Below are 24,419 nucleotides of genomic sequence, written 5' to 3'. Positions count from 1 at the left end.
AATTCGCAAGAGTCTTAAGTTCAGCTAAATACTTCATTTCATCCTGTACACTGGTAAAAAACTTAAAAAGGCAGCTTTCAGTGACAGCAACATAGCTGTGGAAGCACAGAGTGGGCGTTTGAAGTTACAGTGGTGTGGTTTCTCTTGAGATTTGCAGCGAAAGGGGAGACAGCGTTATTTTGCCTTATATTTTGTGTAATCTAAGCGAGTTCTTTGTAATATGTGATGTCAGAATGTGAGCAGACAACATATTCATAGTGAAATGTTAATCAGTAAATATCTACAGCAGCTTGACTGGTTTCAAAGGAAGGTGAGGAACACTTTTCTATCTAAAAGGCTCTCCATGAAACGGACCATTTTGTTCTTGTCAGTTTAACTTGATAGGACAAGAAGAAGGACGGACTGAATGTGTTGCTTATACTGGCTGGATGTTGGATGGGTTATGCCTGCTAGTGCATGTAAAGCATGAATGAAGTTGATCATTATTATCCTTATAGAGGTCTCAAACTAAATCAGTGTGTGAACTCACAGAGCAGCCATCGACCAAGGCCTTGATGTAAGGGTTGGTCTCGTAGCTCAGCTTCTCGTCGTTGGCCCCCTGGAGGTGCAGCGCCCTGTTGTAGTTGTTCTTGGCGCTCCGGTCGGCCCAGGCCACTGAGCGGTGGCAGTGGTAGGTGAGGTTCTGGCGGGCCTGGACGCTGAGGAGACGCAGGAAGCCCAGCTGGACCACGCCCACAGGCTCACCGGTAGAGTCCACATAGGAGAACTGGGGGGAGGAGGAGGAGGAGGAGTGAGAAGAGGAGGTAATAAAATGGGATTCGGAGGAAGGACACGAAGGTAATAGAGGAGAAAAGGTGGAAGATCAAATGGAGGGAATGCACAGAGAGGGAAAGGGATGAAGAAAAAAGGGGCGAGAAGGGAAAATGAGTGGAGTCCGAAAGAGGAAATAGATGGTGAAAACTAAATAAAGGGTCATTTAGTAAAGGTAAGAGCTAGACTATAAACTAAAGCACAAGGTTTCACAGCTCTTCATGTCACAGAGGATCACTAACCTTACTACCAGTGCTGAACTGGCTGTACCAGGATCCTGGAGTCTCGTTGTCCCAGGAACTCATCTTCACCTGTCACAAGAACATTACACACGACACATATTAGTTTCATTTTATATTTGGACAAATAAATAAACCCAGCTTGTGTGGGAAAACACCAACCTGGGTTTTTTCTGAACCGTTATAGCACATTTCATTACATTACTTCTTTCTTTTTTTTTGAATTTTGTCTTATTCAAAATGTATTTCGCTAGGAACTGAGATTAAATATCTTCTTTTATAAGAGTGTCCTGGCCAAGACAGCAGCAGCACATTAATACAGTTTCAGACAACAAATAACATCTACAGTCAATCAAATGTCAGGTCGCAGCATGAGCATACCAACATATAAGACTCAGGTCATCAGATTTTATCGGGCAAACAGCTCAGACAACCTTCCTCCAACTCGTTCAGTCTTTTTTTTATTCAAACACTCAAAGAGACCAGCTCCCCTAGCCCCAAATATGCAGATGCATTATGAAATGAGTTTCTAGAAAGAGGGCAATCAGAGAGTGTAAACCTCCACCAACACTGATTAGAACTCCCATCTGCATCATTGCTAACGCTTTTCTTAACTTTTAAGGAGATGCTACAGTATTGCTGATTTGGTGGACTGACCGTGTTGATGCTCTTGCTGGGGTACAGGCAGGTTTCTGCTCCGCTGGTGAAATTACAGAAGACCTTGAAGGAGTCTCTGGAGCAGCCCTGGTTAGGGTCAATCCAGTACTCTCCTGCAGAGGGCGACAGAGAGACGAAACAAGGTGGAAAACCTGATGGAGGGAGCAGAACTCTGAGCAGGTGGCAGCTACATATTTGGGTCGATTCCCTTACCGTTTCTGAGCTCCGGCTGGCTGAGGTGCAGGTCTTGGCAGGTGCGGGCAGGGCTGTTCTGGGTGCCGAGAGGGAAACGCATAGTCTCGATCTCCTGTCGCAGTGAGTTGAGAGAGCCGAAGATCTCCTCCATGCCTTCAGTGCCCATCAGGAACTCAGTGCCAGCGGCGTCAGATGCGGGCATGTCGGTGTCGGGGAGCAGCTGGCTGGCGTCGATGGAACGCTTTGACTTGGGACTCCTCTGGATGGGCAGGGGCTGAATGACCTCGCCTGGTGGGCCCTGGGAAGCATGTTTACGTTTTAATCAATGAACTGACAATCAACAGTGAGGTGCACGAAGAGAGCGCAATTTAGAAACCAGTGAAGTACTTACAGGAGGTCCAGCAGGTCCCTGTACACCTTTTTCTCCCTTTGGACCAGATCCACCCTAAACACAGCACCGAGAGGAAAGATCCAAGAAGCACAACCGCATCAGATCCAAGCTGATGCATTTCATTTATTCTGGTACAAACACTCTTAAAGTATACTCACAGAAGAGCCCTTAGCTCCCTTGATACCTTGAGGACCCTGTAAGAAATATGAGGCTTTAGTTTATAGATGGTGAACATTACAATGGTACTTAATAACATCTTGGGAACTGAGCCAGGAGGAATATAAAAAAGCGAGACGGCGATGATGGGATAAAACGGCACTCACAGGCAGACCAGGAGGACCAGAAGGGCCGATGGGTCCGGTGCCTCCATACATTCCCTGTAAAGCAACACGATACATGTCATACATGAGAATAGTCTACATAGGATCACATGACTGTGAGTGATGGTGGAAGAGGTCAGACTTACAGACTCTCCTTTTGATCCAGAGGATCCATGAGGCCCAGGCAAACCTCTGTCTCCCTTCTCTCCCTGCTCTCCTGGGCCCCCAATGAGACCGAGAAGACCCGGGTGTCCCTTCTCTCCCTTAGCACCGGGGTCTCCACGCAGACCAGGCAAACCAGGAGGTCCCTGCAGGAGGAGAAGACAAGAAAGGAGAGGGAGACGGGAAGGAGGGAGTGGTGGGGACGAGAAACATGAAGAACAGGAGATAGATGGATAGATAGAGAGAGAGAGATAGAGAGAGAGGATGGGAGACAGGAAGAGGAAAGTAGGAGGATTGAATGAGATGACAGCAGGATGTACAGACTACAGTTTGAACAAAACTAACTAGATGTCAGAGTGCAGAGTAAAACGTCATTGTCATCTTACGATAGGTCCAGGTGGTCCTTTCTGTCCAGCAAGTCCTGGAGATCCTTGCTCCCCCTGAAACACGGTCAGCAAAACATTTAGCAGGTGGCCGTCCAACACCCCAGCCAACGAATAGTGTAGACATGATTATCACGCGTTCCTCCTGAAATAGTGCATCGCCTAGTAGTCAAATGAACAAATACATGAAGATCTTCACTGACCACTGATCCCGGGAGTCCTCTGAGGCCTTCTGTTCCTGGTTTTCCTGGTTGACCCTGGGAGCCGACGGGGCCGGTCTTTCCTGGGGGGCCGACAGAGCCCGTGTCTCCCTGTAAATGATGAGAAACATGATTAAACATGTTTTTAAAAGTTATTCCATCCATCAGTAGACGTTATGTATCACAATTGCCGAATAAAAGAAGACGAGAAGAGAAGTTTGGTTGAATAAATCACATATCAGACATGTTGCAAATGTTTTTCAGAATAAAAGCAGAGTTAGTCATTTATCCTGGGATCACTGATGGAAAGCATCATCACCAGGAAGTGAGACAGTGATCTCATGTCAAAAAGGTAGATTCACAGCACTTTAGTGTTGTTTGCCGCTCCTTTAAAATTTGACAGGGAGCTGAAAACTGTTCTAAAAAGCTCTGGACTCACCTTAGTTCCCTTCTCTCCCTGACGTCCCTCTGGTCCTCTTGTTCCAGCAGGGCCCTGGAAAACAAAACATTGAATATACCGACGCCCTCTTCAGGCAAAAAGGTCAAAAGCATTAAATCAGATGTCTACATCATGTCAAGTTCTACGAACACAGACAATGCTTTATATTGTTAAGATAGAGTAACCCGAACAAGAAGCCAATAAACTCACAGGGGACAAGTGAAAGATATGACGACTAGACGGCTCTACAAAATGTGTAGAAGGAAGAAAAGGATAATAAGAAAAACATAATGAGAACAAAAAGGACTGAAATCAGCTGTGGCCTGCATTTGGTGTCTATAACAAGTCTCTTCAGTCGATCTCCACCTCGAATCTTCTTTTTATTGGTTTCTATTCACCAAAAGGCTTTTTAGATGGCGGTACTTTATAAAAGTATGTATCTTCTCTGGTTGCATACTTATGCTCAGAGACTCAGGCTTTCAGTTGTCTCGATGTAAAGCAACCACAGGAACAAGACAACGTTTCACAACAAACGTAGTGCTACACTTAATGAATGTTTTGATGTCATACACCTGAGTGGGACATTCCGTCATATTAGCACAATTGTATGTACCCTTCAATGGTCACTGATGCAAACTTTAGTTTCTATTATCACTGGCGGGGATATGGCTACACACTCATCTGTCCCGTAGGGGCCCTCGTGAAACTGATCACAGGGGGGCCAGAAAAAGCTTTCCTAAGAGTAGTGTCACTTTTGATGAGTGTATTTAAAAAACATGTTATGGAATTTGCTCAAAGAGTTTGTAGACTGTTTGTACTAACGTTTGTTGGTTTTTGGCCACACTGCCATCTTGGTTTTTTTTGCAACCAGGAGTAAAAACGGCAGAGTGGACCGAAGTACAACCGAACGCTGAATGAAAACATGTTTTAGGCGACCAAAATGTTATAGTTAACACACTATGTGAAAACACACTGTGAAAGTCGGTTTGACTCTAAATGGAGCATAAGTTACTAAATGAACATCATGCTGTGTTGAAGAAGACTTGAAACTAGAGATTGAGACATAAACTCATGTTTACTGTTTACAATGTTTACTGAGGGAATAAATCAAGAGAGAAGAAGAGTCATTTTCTCATAGACTTCTATACAATCTGACTAAGGCACTTATGCATTGGCTTCACTTATCAGAACTGGAGTCTATGCCGAAGCTTGATGAATAAAAATGTTTTCAGGTGAGAATTAAAAAAAATGGAGTAAAATAAAACTGGAGGAATCTTGTCCTAAAGACTTTATTTTCCTTTTCTTAATCCGATGAGGATGGTGACCTTACCCTCTTTCCTAGTGGGCCGGGAGGTCCGTTCTCACCAGAGGGTCCGGGGGAGCCCTGCAGCAGGAGCCAGAAAGAGCAGGTTGAGAACACTGAGGCAGTTTGACGTGACTCACATATCTGCATTGTTGACTTACAGATTCTCCTGATTCACCATCTTCTCCTCTCTCTCCCTTGGCGCCATCTTGACCCTGAAAGCAAATCGAAAGCAGCCTTTAAAACCAGGAAAAGACAACACTTATGCCTTATTGTGATATCCAAAATCTATGTGGTCTCATATCACAATATCAGTATAATATCAATACATTGTCCACAGTGGGGCAATGTATCAGTGTCAGCAACATAAGATGCTGACATGGATTTTTCAAAAAAGGGTACTCACTCTGGGTCCAAGCTCACCAGGGGGACCAGGATCACCAGGGAAACCAACAGGACCCTGAAGTTAGAGACAAAAACAAACCTCTAAATGTATGGCAATAAAGTCAGGAGGAAGAAGAATTTAGGGATAAAATCACTTGTTCCTTCTGCAGTGGAGTCTGAGTTCTTTGATCTGTGTGTAGATGTATTTGTGTGCGTTTCTTTGTGTGCATTTCATTGTGGGTGTCATACAGGGTTTCCTTTGGGTCCGTCATCTCCAGGTCCTCCTCGTCCTCCAGCAAGTCCAGCAGTTCCAGGTTGTCCGGATTCGCCCTTCTCTCCGCGCTCTCCACGAGGACCCTGCCAACAGGAGCACAGGACTCTTCGTTAACTCATGGAGGCCATTAACCAATCAGTGAAGGGTTATTCAGGGCCAGTCACTCAGCCACTCACCTTCTTTCCTAGCTCCCCTACGATTCCAGGTGGTCCGCCCTCACCAGGCTCTCCCTGTGGAGCAAACAGTATTTATTCTAGTTTCAGGAAGTCTTTATTTCTGCGGACGCCATCAAACTCAGACAGAAAAAGTGCTTTGATGTTAGCAAAACAAAATGTATGTATCTCTGCACCTTCTCTCCAATAGATCCAGGATTACCCAAACCACCAGGAGGACCTTGAGGACCCTGAAAAACACACACAAAAATGTGAAACAAAACGATGAAATAATTCACATCAAATTGGTTCTTACCAGCAAAAAGAAGAGCGACTTTGCTTTTTTACTTACCTACCCAACAATAACGTGTTAGATCAGGATTCTAAGAAACGTTATAGAATCATTTTGCAGAATCTGTTTAACTAACCAACCATGGCAGAGTGGTGGTTTGTGGGACTTTTGCTGTTCCTGAAGCAATCTCATTCAACATGCTGCCACTGACAAAAGTACAAATAAGTACAAATAAGAGCTGTGATCACTCACGTCAGCACCGTTGGGTCCAGCGGGGCCACGGGGTCCTGGGGGACCTGGAGGACCCTGGACACACAAAGAGGCTCACGCTTTAATCATCCTTTATGATGTCATGGGGATGAAATAAGTCACTGAGTCATTATGACTGATATCATGTCTTTTTGAGACTCACCAGAGGTCCGACATCTCCTGTCTCTCCCTTCTCACCTGGTGGTCCTGGCAATCCCTGCAGAGCAGAGGTGAAAGTTTAGTCAAGCTGAGCAACTTAGCACAAGATAGTAGCTCGAACTTCCTCTAAATATTTACATACAAGTCTAAAATGACGATTCGAGTGACATTTCCTCTGAAGTGAGCATTGCGGCTTTTATTTTACCTGCAATCCGATGGGTCCTGGGGCTCCTGGGAATCCTCTGGTTCCTTCGTCACCTTTAGTTCCAAATGGCCCCTGCTGGCCCCTTGGTCCAAGCTCTCCATCAGCACCCTGCACCACAGAAGAAGAAGAGCACGATAGCGATTGAATGTTCAGTAGTGATCGTGTCGTGTTTGTACAGTTTTTTCTCATTCAGCTCAACCCGTTATCCTACCGATAGCTCCTGCATGATACAACATACATCTTTCTTTCTTATGTCTTTTATATCCTAGTTGGTTTGGAATAAAGAACTGAGTTTGTAGCATGAGCAGTGACACCCACTATATCTTAACAAATAAGGAGTGCCAACTAGAAACTCATCTGGCACCAAATGCAGCCAACTGCAAGTTCATACAATCAGGAACAAGTGCAACCAAGTGGAACTGCAAACTGTCTGATTTTGTCTTCAAAGAGTTTATGTTTGTACTTACAGCAGGACCAGGCTGACCGACTGGACCCATTGGCCCGGGTGGACCAGGAGGACCCTACCAACAAACACAAGACAAGCACACACACACAATGAGCAAAGCAGCAGTGATACGATAAACAGCATTGTTTCAGTTTCACAAATTAGATCCTGATCATTTTCCTTCACAAATAAATCTTTCGGGCTCGATGCACGTCAGCATCACTCACATGCTCTCCTTTTCCTCCCTTGGCACCCTTCTGCCCATGCTCTCCAACTTCACCCTGCACCGAGCCAGAAACATCACGTTACAGCAGAAAGGCACCGTAAACAAAGCCTTGAAGTGAATGGTCCCCTGCTAAGAGCAGGGGGGAATAATACGGTAACCAAGGTGTTTTTTAAAAGGACATGTTGGTATGAAGAGTTACTGGCCTTGTCTCCGTCCTCTCCGGATATTCCAGGTGATCCTGCAGGGCCAGGCAGACCCACGGGACCCTGCACTCCATCACGACCGGCCGGGCCGATGGGACCTTTCTCACCCTTAGCAGGAGAAGAAGAACAAAGAGGAGAATCAATAGTTAAATCTCAGTTAAATTCAAAATGACGAGTCAAATGCACATTGGATAAACCAGAATACTCACAGGAACTCCCTTCTCTCCAGATGATCCAGGAGGCCCCTGAGGGCCTGGTCTGCCAGGAGGTCCAACAGGTCCAGCAGTACCAGCTAGTCCCCTCTCACCAGGAGACCCCTAGAGAGGTCCAACATCACAAAGACTACCGATTACAGCAGGTAGTCATTGAGTGAATACTTGAATGAGATATACTGTTATCACAAAGTCAAACATTTCATTATCACATCCCATATTGACATGTTTGATCTAACTCAAAGTAACTTAATCCTATAGTACTTTGCAGGGCGGGCTGGCTAGATGGTACTGTGTTGTTTTATTAAATAAGTTGGAGTTCGGGTTTTGGCTTTGGTTTGGAACGTACAGCGGGTCCAGGAGGTCCGGCAGGTCCTTCACTTCCCTTCAGTCCTCCACCTCCCTGCAAGAAAAGATAAGAAAGGATTAATCAGTGATCTTTCACCGAACTAGACTTTTTACTCAAAGAGTCAATCTACTGCTATCAAACTGATCGAGATAAGAATGAAGATCTGTACGCAGTATTTGTCTTGGTCATACTCACAGGGGTTCCAGGTAGTCCTCTCTCCCCAGGGAAGCCTCTCAGTCCCGGTGGCCCGTCTTTACCGGGGCCCCCGGAGGGTCCAGGGTCTCCTTTGGTGCCCTCCTTCCCTGAGGGACCAGAAAGTCCCTGCTCTCCAGGTGGACCTAGGGGTCCAGGGTGGCCACGCTCGCCCATTGGGCCGGTCTCTCCTGATGGACCCTGAGAAGATGGAGATGGAGAGGCCACAGAGGGGAAGAAGATGTTGGGAGAAAAGAGAACACGTGTTGTCATGGAAACTGATGCAGTCTACTGTATCAGTAAAGAGAAAAGTCTGCACCATGATTGGAAAAACTCACCTGAGGTCCAACGACTCCAGGAGGTCCAGGTGGACCCACCTTACCTTGGAAACCCTGGAGGAGAGAAATTCAGTTCGCAAAAAAATCTAAAAGAATATTGATATCTAAAGAAAGTTGGATCGGTACAGTGATCTTTGGGCATAAATGAGATCAAACAAACTACAACGGATGTCTCTAAGTACAAGAAATTATCTGAAAATATCTGAAGCAGTGTGACTGCATCTATGAATAAAAATTTGAAAACCTGCTGTCTCGCTTAATGCTAGTTCATTTATTCATTCATGACAAATCCTCATCGTGTATATTTTTGAGCGACTGGAACCAGAGCAAAAGTCTAAAACTCATCAGTTTAAACAGGTGCAACATATTTAAGGGGAGCACCAGTTGCTTACTTGCATTAAGACAATTATCTTTTGTATTATAAGTTTTCCGAAATGTTATGTTTAAATATGCAAATAAGGCATTATCTCATGTTGACTTCTGGTGATTTTAGGAGAAATCTACAGACTCAAATAGACAAAGTGTAGTAAAAAAATACAACTTACAACTTCTCCTCTCTGCCCAGGATGTCCAGGCAGCCCGTCCTTTCCTGGTGGTCCCTGTAGGATCAATCAACCATCATTTATCAATTAAATCTCCACCTCAAGAGAGCTACAAGCAATAGAGAACATCAAACCCAAGACCATGCTGGAAGAATGTACTTCAATTATCTTATACACAGCCAAGAGATACCACCCTGACTCTACAGTATCTGCACTCTGGTATTAATACAACTGGTATCAAAACATGTTCTTACAGGAGGTCCCTTTGGTCCAGGGAAACCACTGGCTCCCTGAGGTCCGGGCAATCCCTGGTGAGACAACAACATTATGTTATAATTACAACATAGTATAACTATTCCCCATCGAGCCATTCAGTGTCTTGAAAAAATCGAGCACAGATTTGAATGTAAGCAAAGTGCGACACAGTCCGACATGCTTTTTTACTGTAACGTAAATGAAGCGCTCACCCTCTCTCCAAGAGGACCAGGAGGGCCATCACTTCCCGAAGTTCCCTACCAGGCAACAAAACAACAGCACAGGAAACAACAAATGAGGTTTTGGATCACAAACTATTGTTCTTTAATGTCTTTTGCTTCTAGAAATGGACTTCACTCCGATTAAGAGCCAGGTCATTTTGGGATGCAAAGGAATTTGCTAAAGACAAGCCTTTTGCATGTCTTTCCTTAAACTGCTAAATGTCAAATTCAAAGTCAACTGTCAAATTCAAGCTGTGAGATTGTTATGAGTTATTAAATAAATACATCTAAATGTAAACACCAATAATCATCACTATAATGGCTCTCATTGGCACATATGTGAGTACAATCTGGATCAATTCACTGCGTAGACAAACCTTTGCTCCGGATTTCCCAGTCGTGCCCCTCGGCCCTCTCTGCCCTCTGGGGCCCTGATGGGTACAAACAGTGAGCAGCATTAGAAAAAGTGATTCTCTCTGCGATCACCTTGATGTTTGTCAGTTTTAAATGACTGTTTTTCTCATTTGCTTTGGCTCAATTCTTGAACAGGAATTCAAATCCCTCAATAATGAGTTTGTTGTTCACAACACATTTCAATATCTTATTCATTTTAAGCCAATTGCACATGTTTTGGCACAAGTGTGCAAAAGAGTAAGAGCAATTGTCAATCTTTCTTCTGAGTTAGCGTCTCAGAAGCTAATGGGATTTTTGCAGAAAATAAGCTCATTGGCAAACAGATGTTTTTGATACTTACACGTTTTACAAAACATAAAATTCTCTTCAGCTTGTGTTAACCGCAGACCTTATTTCAGGCATCTAACCAAAAACCCATTCAAAATAACCTCGGGTTTGAGACGAGGGAACCGGAAATACAGACACGCTGACTCATTTCTGGGTTTTAAGACTCATTCCTGCAGCACACTAACAAATTGCATATGGCGTGCTGATCAAAACCTTTTGTTGGCATGCATGTAGGGGTGTAACGGTTCACAAAGTTCACGGTTGGGTTGGGTACGATACAGTGGAGCCACGGTTCGGTACGTTTCGGTACAGTAGAAAACTATAAATGCAGAGAAATGTACTTGATTTTAAAATATATTTATTCATTACAACTAACATCATAAAGTTATTCTTTGACTTTGAACAATGATGGAACTATACCTGAGTGACCCATCTTCTGGGGTGTCTTCTTAGCAACATATAGGCATAAAAAACAGAAACTGAACACATCACGGAACACCAACGGAACAACGGAGGCCGAAGGAGCAGATAGCGACGAGACGGTGACGTCAAAGAGGAAGCGGGATGGAGAAGGAGAAGACTTTGAAGTAGATACTTACACGTTTTACAAAACATAAAATTCTCTTCAGCTTGTGTTAACCGCAGACCTTATTTCAGGCATCTAACCAAAAACCCATTCAAAATAACCTCGAGTTTGAGACGAGGGAACCTGCTCCTTAATGTTATGTAGTGTTGTTACTTACATCTTGATTACATCTTGTATTGTTACTTACATCTTGCAAAAGAGATTTTTAATCTCAATGGGACTACCTGGTTAAATAAAGGTTTAAAAAAAGAAAAAGAAAAGAAAAATACGAATACGTGTATCGTTACATCCCTACATGCATGTCATTTTGTGACAAATTTTCGGTTGATTGTATATGACTACACACGTACTGCATACATGCAAATGTTCATATCCTTTTTCTGTGTGTACAACAGTATTGCACAGTATTGACATTTACCTTCTGTTGAGACGGGGATCTTAAAGCTCAGTGTGAGAGACAGTAGCATTCAGCTAGACAACACGGACATTCTTGTATAGAACAGTTGGAAGTCAGTGTCGAACTAAATTATATTAGATATTATATTAGAATTATTTCCATGGTTGACTCGCCAAGTGAAGAGACATACAAACAACCAGTATGGTCTACATTATGACAAAATAACCAATTTACTGACTTAACAATAGGTTTTGAAGCGTGAATGAAATGTTTCGGGTGAGCCACTACCTTTTGGAGACATGACATGTTGTGCTGTCCCATGACACAGCTGTGACCATTGCACTTACAGTTTAGAGAATGTCAAGAATGTTTCAATAATTGAGCCAAAGCGATTGAGGAAAAACTGCAAACACACCGGTCCTTAAAGAATAACTTAACACTCCCTGAAGGTCTTTTTATTCAACTTCTCACTGGCTTGAAACTTCCAGCCAGAGAGGGCAGTGAAACTCTGCTTTTCAGCAAAGTTATGAGTTACTCTTTTATACCACGAGCAGACAAAAGTAAGTTTGTCCGTCTGTGCTGAACAGCTTGAGTGGAAGAAAGATCAAAGACAACAGAATAGCTTTTACACACTGACTGAAAGAACGAATGGATAAATGTGAAATGGTACCGTTGGTCCTCTTTGTCCTCTTGGTCCTGATTTGCCACCAAGACCCTGAAAAAACAAACAAACAAAAGCTGTGCATTACTGACTATATAACTTAATCTACAGGATTGCTCAGTCCAGGGTATCTGTGAAGAGATAATGAATCAGGTACATCATTTGACACGGTCAGTATCACTTGAACACTTGACAACTAAAAGCTTTAAAAAGCAGAAAGGCTGACTGGAGAAGAAAAACCTTCCACAGAACCGTTGACTTACCCTCGTTCCCTTCTCGCCGTTTGAGCCGGGGAATCCTGGGAATCCAAGAGATCCCTAACAAAAGAAATCAACATCTCAGCATCAGCACCGGGATGAAGCACTGAGTCAGAGAGGACGACTGAAGCTGTTCGTGTGTTTCTCCTACCTTGGGTCCTTGTCTTCCGGGATATCCAGGAAGTCCAGGTACACCAAGTTTACCCTGAAATCACATGATGACCCCATTAATCCGGATCGTTAACTTGGGTGCGTCACAACATCTGTAATTGTGTTCAAATATTACCAACCGCCTACACAATCATGACAATTTACTCAAATTCAGAAATATGTGTCAGAATATGAAGAGTAAATGAGAGTTAGCTAATTTTGTGCCCAGGTGTGTTGCAGTCATATTAACAAAATAAATAACGGCAAAATGTAAAAAGTTTAGTCGCAGCAACTAACGCAAACAATAAAACACTTCGGTGAAAATGAAATGCATGTTTCATTCAAATATGCTCAGTGTAAAAAATACTGCAAATTCCACGTGAAAATGTCCCGTTTCACTCAAGTGCAGATACAACCACAAGAGAGCAGCACAGCACAGTGGTAGTTCTGCCTAATGTCTTGTCAAAGAGGAGACCTCACCCTATTTTTTATGACAATGGGGACATCTGAGGGGAAATATCAGCATTTGCAAAACAAAAACTTGAAATCCAGTTCACTTTGAGTGAATAATACATTCAGCAGGAAATGATGCTCCTTAAAATATCAGTGACCTATCTCACAGGACTAAATGCAAGCGTGTCTTGATTGAACCGGTAGTACCTTCTCTCCAACCAGTCCAAGTGGTCCGAGCTCACCGGGGGGTCCGACGCGACCCTTTGGCCCCTCTGGACCATCCTCTCCTCTAGGCCCTGATACTCCAAGCTCCCCCTGTCAGCAGGAGACAAAGCAAAACTATAAAGATACAAAGTGACAAGGAGAAAGTCAATCAACCCTTCATTCATCAATCATTCTATGAATCAACTGATAAACCAACCAGTTACTCCATCTTACCCTATCTCCCTTCACACCAAAATCTCCCTTAATTCCAGGGAAACCATCTTCTCCCTAGAAACGCAGGAAAACAGAAAACATACAGAACATATTCAGTGAAATATTATATGAACCTGTTACTGATTTGAACTCAAGATCATTTTATACATATATAGTGCTAGAAATGTACAACTTGTGATTTAAGTGAAGGGTATTCCTTGAGTGAGTGAGTGGAAGTATTGAACTGTGATGGATCACTTACCTTCTCTCCCTTGTGGCCCTTCAGTCCACGGATTCCTTGACCTCCCTGCAATTAAAGTGTGGCATGATCAATACACTGACATGCTAAGGAATATGCAAGCCATGTGTTGGTTCAGTTTATTTGCACATGCAATACAAAATCCCCCAAAAAGTGATTTGACCGTTTTGCTGTAACTGGACTGACCTTGATGCCACGAGGGCCAGGATAGCCGACACCACCCTGGGGACCGTTGGGACCCTTGAGAAGATCAAAGAAAGAAGGACGAGTTAACACAACAAACACCTTAAAGTGAGTATGTTGAATGTCATCTTTATGACGAAAGACTTTCCTGTAAATGTGCATTTTAATCAAACTCTTTCATGTAATGTGTTTCTTCTGTTAGGAGTCTCATGTTGAGTTGGTGAATGCAGTCTGTTAGATGGAAGAGAAGGGACCCGGTGTGATGGGGTGTGTATGATTGACACCCACCTGGTTTCCTTTGGTGCCAGAAGGCCCCTCCTTTCCTGGGTGACCCTGAGAAGGCAAGACAGAGAGCTCAGGACGGGTATCTAGTGTCGGTGGATTTAACTTAATTCAGTTTCAATGACATAAACGAAGAGAGAACGTACAGGAGGGCCGTCGGCTCCAGGCATTCCTGGCAGACCCGGTTTTCCTGTGGGACCCTGGAGGAGAAGACATGTGGTCATGAATGAGAGTCCAGAGAGTGCTGCACCTGAAACAGGTTGGTTAGTGCCATAAAACACCGCAAGAAGAGTAAGTTGTGGTAAAAAACACTGTGCAGCTGCCAGGCTGACAATTCGGAGACACTTTCTGCCACACAGAGAAAGATGTGTGATTCCAATGTAACTGCAGAGTTACTTGAAGTGACATTATCGGTCGGTGGACTTTTGTTTTACCCTTAGACAGAGCCAGGCTAGCTGTGTCCCTTTGTTCCAAGGCTTTATGCTCAGCTAAGCTAATCGGCTGCTAGCTGTAGCTTCATATTTAATGAATTGAAAAATGAATTTAATGAATGTGGCGTCAACCTTCTCGTCTAACTATCGGCAAGAAGGCAAATAACCATAGTGCACAAAATGAACATAACTTTAAAAGTCTAAAAGAGATACATGAATAAAGAATAATCATCAAGAGACTCTCCACGTCCCTGAATGATGAGATATGATATACAGTGCATGTTATGAGACATCTAATCCAATCTACTGTGTTGAGTAAAACTGAAGTTAGTATAGTTATGGTTACAGACTCTCTCTCCACTTCCCTACACTCGTATTCTGAGCGTGATTCATTTCCCTCAAAAAAGACAGAAAGCCCAATTAACAAAGTTAAAGATGAAATTGACTGACAGCATTACTATTATTATTTTTTAAATTATTTTCTACAGATATCGCGACAATATCGTTGCCGTGTATTCCTTTGACCACGATAACCTTCGTGCAAATCTGATATTGTGACAGCCCTAGCACCAGGACGTGTAATCACAGATCTTTAAAGAATCTCTGCGTCTCCCATCACAATGCAACTGTGAGACTCTCCCAAACTGGTTTCCTCCTGGTTTTCACTTTTGTAATATCCTTCAATCACTGCATTATGTGTCACTCCACTCTCTGTTTTTCTGTAGAAGAAATAAAACAAATTGAGGATGCAGAATGCTCTCCACACAATGGGATATTTCTCCTTCACATCTCTATCTGGTAAAACCAATAAGTCATTCTATTGTATAACTGTGCTTTGTTATATATACTGTATGTCCCTGAACAAGTTAACGTTAACCGTTTAGTTTTCTTACTTTCTCTCCCGGGGGTCCGAGGGCTCCTTGAGGTCCTGCCATTCCCTGCAAAATGAATGGATGGATGAATACACATTGTCAACATGACTGTTTCCTTTTAGTTTGTGTGCACGCCTTTGCTCTTCAGCACACCATTACTGAGTGAAAGAAGTTAATATCACGAGTGTGTGATAGCGGGCATGCTGTCCGCCGTCTCACCTGAGTTCCTGGGGTTCCCTGCTGACCTGGAGGTCCTGGCTCTCCTTGGGGACCCTGAGAGACAGAGAGAAGATAACATGATGACAAAGCGATGGACAGACGGGGAGGATGCAAGTTTTGTGATGCTGTAATTATCTGCTGATTCTTAAGTACGAGGTTACACGATAACATGGTAGATAAGATCGTGACACTGACCAAGTTTCCCTTGGGACCGTGGGGCCCGTCATTCCCTCGTACACCCTGAGAATCAAAGAGGATGAACAGAGAAAAGTCTGAATGGAACTCTGAACGTAAGTATGTCAACCATTCACAGAATAGATAACAACTCTCAACATTTCAAACACATTTGCTTCTAATAATAACTATGAATAGCATAAAGCCTAAAGCATTTCGCTGCTCCTGAGGGAGCTGTGAGAAGTCTGATGAATGCCCTCAAGGGATGTCACTTGAGGCTGAAGAAGTTTGAAAATGAAAAACTCTGGAGGTGTGGAGTTAGGTAGAAGTGAGGTTACCAGCCCTCTGTAGCCTGTTCCTCATAGCAGCTCAAAGCTACATTAGCTGCTAGTTGCTGTTATCTGTTTACCATATTTTATTGTACATTTTAATATTTTTCTATTTTAAAATGATGTCTTGATTATTGCACTGTGTTCATTGTTTATTGTTTTGCACCATTCACCTCGTCAAATTCCTTGTATGTGTAACATACTTGGGAATAAACGATTTCGATTCTGATTTACGAGCATAATCTTCTACCGAACTGGCAGAGGTTGAGTTGCATTGTGGGGAACGCAGGCACCAGCTTTTGACAAGGAAGAAGAATGTGTGGAATAAAAATGCCAAATGTCTACTGCATCGTAGCTTTTGATCGATGATTCAGACATGTTATCGTAGTGCAATGCTAACTCTGTGGAGTACTCTTTTAAGGGCAGACCACAACCAGTGTACAAAAACAACTCGAGGACAAATAAATATACGAGTGTCAAATGGATACTTGGCTGCCTAAATCCTGGGTGTCTTGTTATTGTTTTGAGGTGAGTGTGGGACCATTACATGTTCATTTTTAGATGACTGGATATCCCCGTCTTTATATCAGGTCACAGAGCGTGGTTTCAGGAGGTGCTGTGGGAGCTCAGTGGCCACAGCGGGACAAAACAATGCAGCAAAAATAACAGCAGCACAATGCGGTTTGAAATTGTTTTTACTCACAGGAGGTCCAGAGATTCCAGGAGGACCTTTGGGTCCGAGCAAACCACGAGGTCCCTAGAAACACACACACACACACACACACACACACACACACACACACACACACACACACACACACACACACACACACACACACACACACACACACACACACACACACACACACACACACACACACACACACGCACGCACACACACACACACCAAGATCAGTCAGTACTCACGGTTGTAAATGACAGATTTAAACAGCCTCATGAATGGATTGTAGAATAAATCATAATGTAGATGAATATTAATGGGAGGTCAAAGGTCAACAACAGCTACATCAGCATCAGGACAAAGCGACAGATGAATATGGAGTAGCACACTGATTATTATTCGGCAATAATTGTTACTGTTACACACATATTTAACGAACTATATGTACTGGCTCCAATAGTGGCTATTTAAAAAAAAAAGAGTTTTAAACATTTTAATGATGCCACTTCCGAATTTAAATAGAATCAATTTCTAACAGCTGTGCCATACAAATAAGTGCAAAGGGTTCAAATGTCTGGAGGAAAATCATTTGAAAATATATAATTGGCTTCAGCATAATAAGATAAATCTAAAGCGTATATTTTTTTAAAGTAAATGATTTAATTGAAACGTGTGTCTTTGATAACAAGACTCATTTTGAATTGATCATATTGTATAACATCCTTCCAACAAAGACAAAGACTTTTCAGATGGGGTTTAGATTATGATCAAAGGTGTATTTGTATGGTAGAATATGATTTATTTTGGTTTTGTCCTCATGTGGCAGCGTGAATAAGAAAAGCTGGCTAGATTCACAGTATTGATGTTATTCATGAAGCTGAAAGGAGTTTACATCCAGACATCTATTTCTAGGCTATCCAACCTATTACATTTCAGACAGCACATGGTCATTTATGTGTAGAAACCATCACACTGTACACATGTGGTCCTGACAGCAGTTGGCTGTATCTTCTCCATCACATGATTACAGTGAAGAACCCCGACTATGTCAAGTATTATTATAATGGTGATAAATAACAAGTGTGAAGGTAACAGTAGGGCTTCAAATAGATAGGCAGGGTTGTATTTTGGGATGCTGTTTATAACAAAGACATAGACATGAGGGAGAGATTCAAAATCAGATTGGAATCATGGAAACACTCACTGCTTCACCTGGGAGACCCCTGGGTCCTACTTCTCCATCGTCTCCCTGGAAACACACAGAGAAACAACATGCCAAGGATGGAACGATGCTGATTATGAACAGTTATGGAGTGACACAATGACAAGATGTTTTGAGTAGTGCTTGGAATCATTTCAAATTCTTTTTTCATATCTTCGTACCCTCTCTCCGTCCTCCCCTTGAGATCCTAGGGGTCCCAACGGTCCTGAGTCACCCTGGGGAGTGAAAGAGTGAAGGAATCACTAAATGATTTAGCACTGCTTGCAGATATTCATGTTTTACAGTTCATATGCATATTAAAGAACACTCTCTTTTTTGTTTACTACTACCACTGTTACTACTACTACTACTACTACTACCACTACTACTACTACTACCACTACTACCACTATTAGCACTACTACCAATAGGCGATTTGTTCATTTTTAGCAGGTGGGTGGACAATATTATAGAAAATACTGTCATGAAGGGCGGGACTCAGGGGCCCTCTGCTGCTACTCCGTCAAGAGCTACGTTACTATGGAGCCCACACTGTCACTAACTCCCCTGAATAAATATGATCACATTTTTTGAAAAACGATAAATCGATTTCAGAGAGAAGCAGACAGAAGTATGTCCATGATGTCAAACTGATTCAGCAGCAAAAACTGGTTAAAAAGATAAAGATAGAAGCTAAAGCTACAGATCACAGTGTAAAAGTGAACCACGACATCAGCTGGAGATGCAGACAGAAGACAATGAAATGAAGGAACAACAGTGTTCCTGTAAAGCCGGGTCGGTCTTTAGTCACTGTTACAATCGTTAAAAAGCTAAAGCAGCATGTGTAGACATTCAGTATACCTTCAGTAGCTAGCGTAGCATAGACATGCTAACACTTGTTATTGATGTGCTCATGTTAGCTCCACAGGTTTTTAAGCAGTTTAGAAACGTATATCTCCTTCCAACCTCTCTGGTTAACGATTATTACTATTACACAACGTTTAACTATGACTAGCCATAGATTTAAACTGGCACAAACCTCAGTCAGATGGAGGATCAATGAGTCAGACAGACTAACATATTCAACTAAACAACCCGTGTGCCTTTACTCTCTCTCTCTCTCTCTCTCTCTCTCTCTGGGGATGTAGAGGGTCGTCCACCATTTAAATCATCTACTTAGAACTTACAATAATAAAAAGTGTATGTGGCATTTGGATAGCCATTTTTATTTTAGACTCACCCTGTGTCCTTTGTCCCCGGGTAAACCAGGAAGGCCATCAAATCCACGGTCACCCTGAGAGAGACAAACAGACATGGAAGGTATTATCCCTGCATTGTAGTAGATGAAGGACTGCATCACATGTGGAGTTGACACATTAATACAGAGTTTAATGCTCATAGCTTTATGCAGTTTTGGGACACCAGAGAAAGTCTAAGATGCTGAAGTGGAGTTTTTTGTCCCAGCCAGACCAAGTAAAAGCTGGCAGACCAGGTTGTACATTTAGCATTTTACGGTCACATCACAGTTATTGTCTGTATAAATTGGCACTTAAAAGACACTCGTATTTCATTTTTCATATTGGGGGATCTGTTCCAGGACTTTCAAAATACCAGCCATGTGACAAGGTGAGCTACAAACAAAGAGAGAAAATCACGAGCCAACAGAGTTCATGTTGACGATGTCCATGAAGGAATGGCACCAGAGAGAGGTTACCTTTGTTCCAGACTCTCCTGGCATTCCCCTGCCACCATCAGCTCCAGCACGGCCCTGTTAGAGAGAGGAGGAACGTCTTTTAGAAGTGCTTCTGTACAGGAGACACAGTTGTCATACTTTGCCAAATAACCATGTTTTGTTTTTGACAAGGACTTGGCAAAGACAACGTAAGACATTTTTCACACTCACTCTTCTTCCTGATTTGCCTAGAGGACCCATCGTACCCTGGGATCCCCTGGAGCCCTGGAAAATGAACGAAAATCACATGTCTGTGATACATTTTTGTCATAGATCTGAGCTGAGTATGCTTTCTACGATACATTATACTTTCAGTAATACCATAGACCAGGGGTGTCAAACTCATTTTCACTCTGGGGCCACATCAGCGTCACGGTCGCCCTCAAAGGGCCGGTTGTAAATGTAACTACTCCTAACATATTTAGTTTAGTTTCCCGGGATATCTGTGACTTCCACAACACCTACTAAGCAGAAATAGAGGTTATTTTTCCCATGGTTAATGGTGGACAGTTGCGAATGAACACAAATAGCCCCCGGCGAGACCGGCGGCGCGAATCGCTCAACTCAACTTTTTTTTTTATGCTCAAACATCTCCGCGACTTATTGAGTGGCGTAATAATCGCGCGACACAACAAATCGACAATGAAATTCGTTGCCAACTCTTTTAACAATCGATTTTATCGATTCGTTGTTGCAGCCCTACAGACAATTGGAACAGCAGCTTACTTGATGACATCACCACCTCAGCTGGTCTCATGAGTTTAATCCGTTTTTTTCTGTAAAGTATTTTTACAATCAAACTAAATATGACAACCCTGCTGTTTTCGTTTTCATTTAAAATCAAAAATGATATATTATTATTTACATATACATACATACAATTATATATATATATATATATATGTATATGTATGTATATATATATATATGTATATATATATATATATGTATATATATATGTATGTATATATATATATATATATATATATATGTATATAAATAAATATATGTATGTGGATCAGATCCTGCTAGCAACACCTCACATCTCCGAAATCGTCGGAGCAGATTTTTAAATCGGCTGAATCTTGACAAACCGACCACAGATTTGGTGCCTAAACAACTAACTTCTCGCCTCAAAACATCCTAAAATTACTTTCTGTGACTTAACGACAGTAGTATTTCGAAAGTTTCAACTTCCAGTTGTGAGATTTCTCCTCCGCCATTGTTTCCTGTTGGTGCAACATGCATTCTGGGATATTTGGCTGTCCCAAGTACAGACAAGTCACCTCTGATGCATCCCCGGTAAAATGGGCGGAGCCACATCCGGGCATTAAGACCGTGCTTGGCTTGATGTGAACTTTGAATTGGAACAGTACTTGGGCTGAGACTGATGACGTTTCACAAGTCCACGAGTGTACAAGTACAGAGAAGTACGCATGTTGAGAAAGGCACGATCACTTGTTGGAAATCCTCTTTATGGGTTGTTGCATCTCCTGTCCACCTGTTGTGATAGTTTTAATGTCGGCACACAGACAACATGCTATCTCATCACTTCGACTTTCTATCTCATAATTTCGACCATGGGGATATTTTTATTTTCACATCTAACTTTTAATTTTTGTAAAAAAAATAATATATATTTTTTTCTTTTTTTTGCTGGCGGAGTCGCGGGCCACATAAAATGACGTGGCGGGCCGGATCCGGCCCGCGGGCCATATGTTTGACACCCCTGCCATAGACAATGCCCTACTGAAGGAAAGGCTGATTACATGATTTGACATGAATTAAATTATTTGAATTTGGTGTGAGGTCAGAGTTTGATTCTGTGTTTTTACCTGAGGACCGGGGTCTCCACTCTCTCCCCTCAAACCATTACTACCTGGATTTCCCTGAAACATACACAACCATCATCATCATCACTAAAACATCATACTTCATATTCGCCCCTTAAAAATGAAACTTTTTGCAGTTAAGAGACTTAACAAAAAAGCTTATAAGAGACATATTATGAGATCAAAATCCTGGAATAGGTAAAACATTTTTTTGTGTTGTGTACAATCAGCTTGATTGTGAAATTGACGGTTAGCATAGACAACAAGAAACTCTTGATATGAACAGGTAAGGGTCCAAATGACAGTAAACATACCAGGGGTCCGGGGCGCCCAGTGAATCCCATTGGTCCAGGAGGTCCTTTCAGCGCCATCTGCAGACAAAAATATCTCAGAATCAATGATCATGGAGGAACATGGCTGCTTGTAAGGATGGTGATGTATGAAGAGAAGGAAAATCTCCCGTCACACTCATTATAAATCTCTCTGGATGAAAACATCAGCTAAATGTCTGAAATCTGAAAGTAAATAAAGTTTTAATGAAGTCAAAAATTAGCTGGAACTAGGTTTTCTCTACCGTGTTTGTGTTATGTGTTTTTGTTGTTGTTGTGTATTATAATTTGTTGTGTGTTCTAGTACTGGCTTCAGTAAGAGTATTTTTATTTTACACAAATAGCAAAGAAAGGCTAATGTTCTGATCCTTGAGGCAAATCAAGCACATGGTGGAAGTGAAAGTGATGACTGACCCTGGCCTGAGACAAGATGGCTGCGGCCTGGGCTTCCTGTGCAGAAACAGCAGGACCCTTATCTCCTCCACTCTGACCGAAACGGAACTGCAGAAAAAAGAAATTATTTGTTTTTGAGTGGATACTTTGCCTGATGAATGGTGGGGGGCAACTGTTGGAGAAATTGAAGAATCAATCAGCAAAAATCGCTGCAGAGCAATTACTTGGACTATCTATAACAATAAAAAGGACAAACAAATCAAAGTGTGATGGTAAGTTCCAGTTCCTCATTGATCACCGCAACAGTTATTTGGATTCTGAGTGGCCAATACTCAAATATTAATATGAAAACACATCAAGCCATAGAGTTCGGCAGGGATGACCTCATTTTGTTGGCCATGTTGGAAGTTAGCATCGCACGTGTTCCCTCGACAAAGAGCCAATGGGATTTATCTGTTGGACCCATCAGGACTAACGAACATTCATACAACATTCACACACCGCAGGAACAGCTACAGGAGCAATTTGGGGTTAAGTGTCTTGCCCAAGGACACATCGACATGGACTAGTGGAGTCAGGGATCGAACCACCTCCTCTGATTGAAGGACGACCCTGACCACTGAACTGCAAGTGAAAAATGCTGACACACTTCCTGGTTTTAGGACCCATTCCTGCAGAACTCTACTATAACAGGAATCTATACTGAACATACAGAACTACAATGTAAAAAATGCCTCTGTTGGAGCAAACATCACTCAGACATCCATTTCTAAGAAAGGATCAAAAGTTAAGGGTGACTCACAGGCAGCATGACTGAGGTTCCAGGAGGTCCAGGGACTCCATCAGCTCCAGGCAGACCAGCCCTACCAGAAGTGCCCTGCAGGATGGAGAGGATGAAGTGAAATACGCTTCTATGTCTTAGAATCGTCTGTGCACAGATTCGGCACTGATGTTTCTACAGACCTGCAGTTCTTTAGATAAAATGAAACACTCACCCTCTCGCCAGGGTCACCAACAGAGCCAGGAGGTCCAGAGGAGCCAGGGGGGCCAGTAGGACCCTGAAAGAAGTGGGAAAGGGTGCTTAAGTATTCTGATTGCAGACTTCTTGAGCTGGTCATACTCTCTATCAGTGTCTGGTGCAGTTTGATTATGGTGTTGCATAGGAATATCCTAAAAATAACATTCAAAAAAGAATGTTCATTGCCACAACCTTGCAACAGAGCAGTGGGGCTGAGGGGCTATCTAATACCGGCAACAAGCTAATTACACTGCTATCTAAAAGAATTCATAGCTGAGGAAATAAATATGTGCAAACTACAGGAGTATTAATATAATATTTAGAAGTTAGAAAAATGTCTTTAGGATAGAAAACAAGGGAATAACCATAATTTACTCACAGCAGGTCCCTCAGGTCCTGGAGGTCCTTCAATCAGCATACCCTGCAGGAGTCAGAATAAAGTTTAAAATGTTACAAAACCTGAAAAAAACAAGGCGTGAACATTGCTGAGACCCTCAGCTCCTTTAAATCAAGATTGAAGACTTTTCTGTTTGCTGCTGCCTTTAATTGAACCACATTCAATTAATATATTAATCAATTTCCTGCATTTCTGCATTTTACTACTGTATTTTATTTCTTACACTGTTTTTTAATGTTTTAATGCAATGAATGTTCTTAATTGTTTTAAAATCTCCTTTTCTTTTGCCTTATGTTTTGATGCTTTTAATGGTTTTATGTGAAGCACTTTGAATTACCTTGTTGTTGAAATGTGCTATAAACTTGTCTTGCCTTGCCTTGCAAAAAAATACAAGACATTGCTGAGATTGTATTCAGAGGAGTCTGATCAATGGAGAAATGATTTCTCATTAATCAGACTCCTCTGATTTTCTCAGATACATGTCGTCTGTTTGTAATGCACCTTAACTCGTACAATGTTCTTAGCGGAAAAAACACATTTGCATCCTTCTGGAAGAATCCGCCCCTTTTCAAGAGCTGCATTTAAGGTTTTATTTAATTTACATTTTTGGGATTGAAAATAGATGAA

The 24,419-nt window shown here is 42.3% G+C and overlaps 1 protein-coding gene across 1 annotated transcript in view; it reads right to left on the bottom strand.

Moving 5' to 3' along the window:
- col11a2 (collagen, type XI, alpha 2) overlaps positions 1–24,419 on the bottom strand; it is a gene marked incomplete at its 3' end in the record, with an annotated part of 54,928 nt that overhangs the window by 2,198 nt on the left and 28,311 nt on the right. Inside the window, exons 11-65 of the mRNA XM_079287733.1 lie at positions 23,775–23,816; positions 23,373–23,435; positions 23,180–23,254; positions 22,399–22,485; positions 21,970–22,026; positions 21,659–21,712; positions 19,995–20,048; positions 19,806–19,859; positions 19,332–19,385; positions 18,274–18,327; positions 18,095–18,139; positions 16,912–16,965; positions 15,901–15,945; positions 15,706–15,759; positions 15,508–15,552; positions 14,330–14,383; positions 14,190–14,234; positions 13,905–13,958; positions 13,722–13,766; positions 13,481–13,534; positions 13,250–13,357; positions 12,591–12,644; positions 12,446–12,499; positions 12,192–12,236; positions 10,175–10,228; positions 9,789–9,833; positions 9,576–9,629; positions 9,325–9,378; positions 8,780–8,833; positions 8,445–8,642; positions 8,250–8,303; positions 7,898–8,005; positions 7,689–7,796; positions 7,487–7,540; positions 7,282–7,335; positions 6,815–6,922; positions 6,614–6,667; positions 6,454–6,507; positions 6,107–6,160; positions 5,934–5,987; positions 5,733–5,840; positions 5,506–5,559; positions 5,261–5,314; positions 5,127–5,180; positions 3,797–3,850; positions 3,361–3,468; positions 3,161–3,214; positions 2,759–2,920; positions 2,616–2,669; positions 2,451–2,486; positions 2,293–2,346; positions 1,920–2,199; positions 1,707–1,819; positions 1,053–1,121; positions 530–766 (exon numbers count right to left, since the gene is read on the bottom strand). Of these exons, the coding sequence (XP_079143859.1) occupies positions 530–766; positions 1,053–1,121; positions 1,707–1,819; positions 1,920–2,199; positions 2,293–2,346; positions 2,451–2,486; positions 2,616–2,669; positions 2,759–2,920; positions 3,161–3,214; positions 3,361–3,468; positions 3,797–3,850; positions 5,127–5,180; positions 5,261–5,314; positions 5,506–5,559; positions 5,733–5,840; positions 5,934–5,987; positions 6,107–6,160; positions 6,454–6,507; positions 6,614–6,667; positions 6,815–6,922; positions 7,282–7,335; positions 7,487–7,540; positions 7,689–7,796; positions 7,898–8,005; positions 8,250–8,303; positions 8,445–8,642; positions 8,780–8,833; positions 9,325–9,378; positions 9,576–9,629; positions 9,789–9,833; positions 10,175–10,228; positions 12,192–12,236; positions 12,446–12,499; positions 12,591–12,644; positions 13,250–13,357; positions 13,481–13,534; positions 13,722–13,766; positions 13,905–13,958; positions 14,190–14,234; positions 14,330–14,383; positions 15,508–15,552; positions 15,706–15,759; positions 15,901–15,945; positions 16,912–16,965; positions 18,095–18,139; positions 18,274–18,327; positions 19,332–19,385; positions 19,806–19,859; positions 19,995–20,048; positions 21,659–21,712; positions 21,970–22,026; positions 22,399–22,485; positions 23,180–23,254; positions 23,373–23,435; positions 23,775–23,816 (4,002 nt within the window). The remainder of the gene's footprint in view (positions 1–529; positions 767–1,052; positions 1,122–1,706; positions 1,820–1,919; positions 2,200–2,292; positions 2,347–2,450; positions 2,487–2,615; positions 2,670–2,758; positions 2,921–3,160; positions 3,215–3,360; positions 3,469–3,796; positions 3,851–5,126; positions 5,181–5,260; positions 5,315–5,505; positions 5,560–5,732; positions 5,841–5,933; positions 5,988–6,106; positions 6,161–6,453; positions 6,508–6,613; positions 6,668–6,814; positions 6,923–7,281; positions 7,336–7,486; positions 7,541–7,688; positions 7,797–7,897; positions 8,006–8,249; positions 8,304–8,444; positions 8,643–8,779; positions 8,834–9,324; positions 9,379–9,575; positions 9,630–9,788; positions 9,834–10,174; positions 10,229–12,191; positions 12,237–12,445; positions 12,500–12,590; positions 12,645–13,249; positions 13,358–13,480; positions 13,535–13,721; positions 13,767–13,904; positions 13,959–14,189; positions 14,235–14,329; positions 14,384–15,507; positions 15,553–15,705; positions 15,760–15,900; positions 15,946–16,911; positions 16,966–18,094; positions 18,140–18,273; positions 18,328–19,331; positions 19,386–19,805; positions 19,860–19,994; positions 20,049–21,658; positions 21,713–21,969; positions 22,027–22,398; positions 22,486–23,179; positions 23,255–23,372; positions 23,436–23,774; positions 23,817–24,419) is intronic.

Source organism: Melanostigma gelatinosum (assembly GCF_949748355.1).
Source record: "Melanostigma gelatinosum genome assembly, chromosome: 17".
Classification (NCBI taxonomy): domain Eukaryota; kingdom Metazoa; phylum Chordata; class Actinopteri; order Perciformes; family Zoarcidae; genus Melanostigma; species Melanostigma gelatinosum.
The sequence above is the reverse complement of the archived record's forward strand: the minus strand, read 5'-3'. Positions and strand labels throughout refer to the sequence as shown.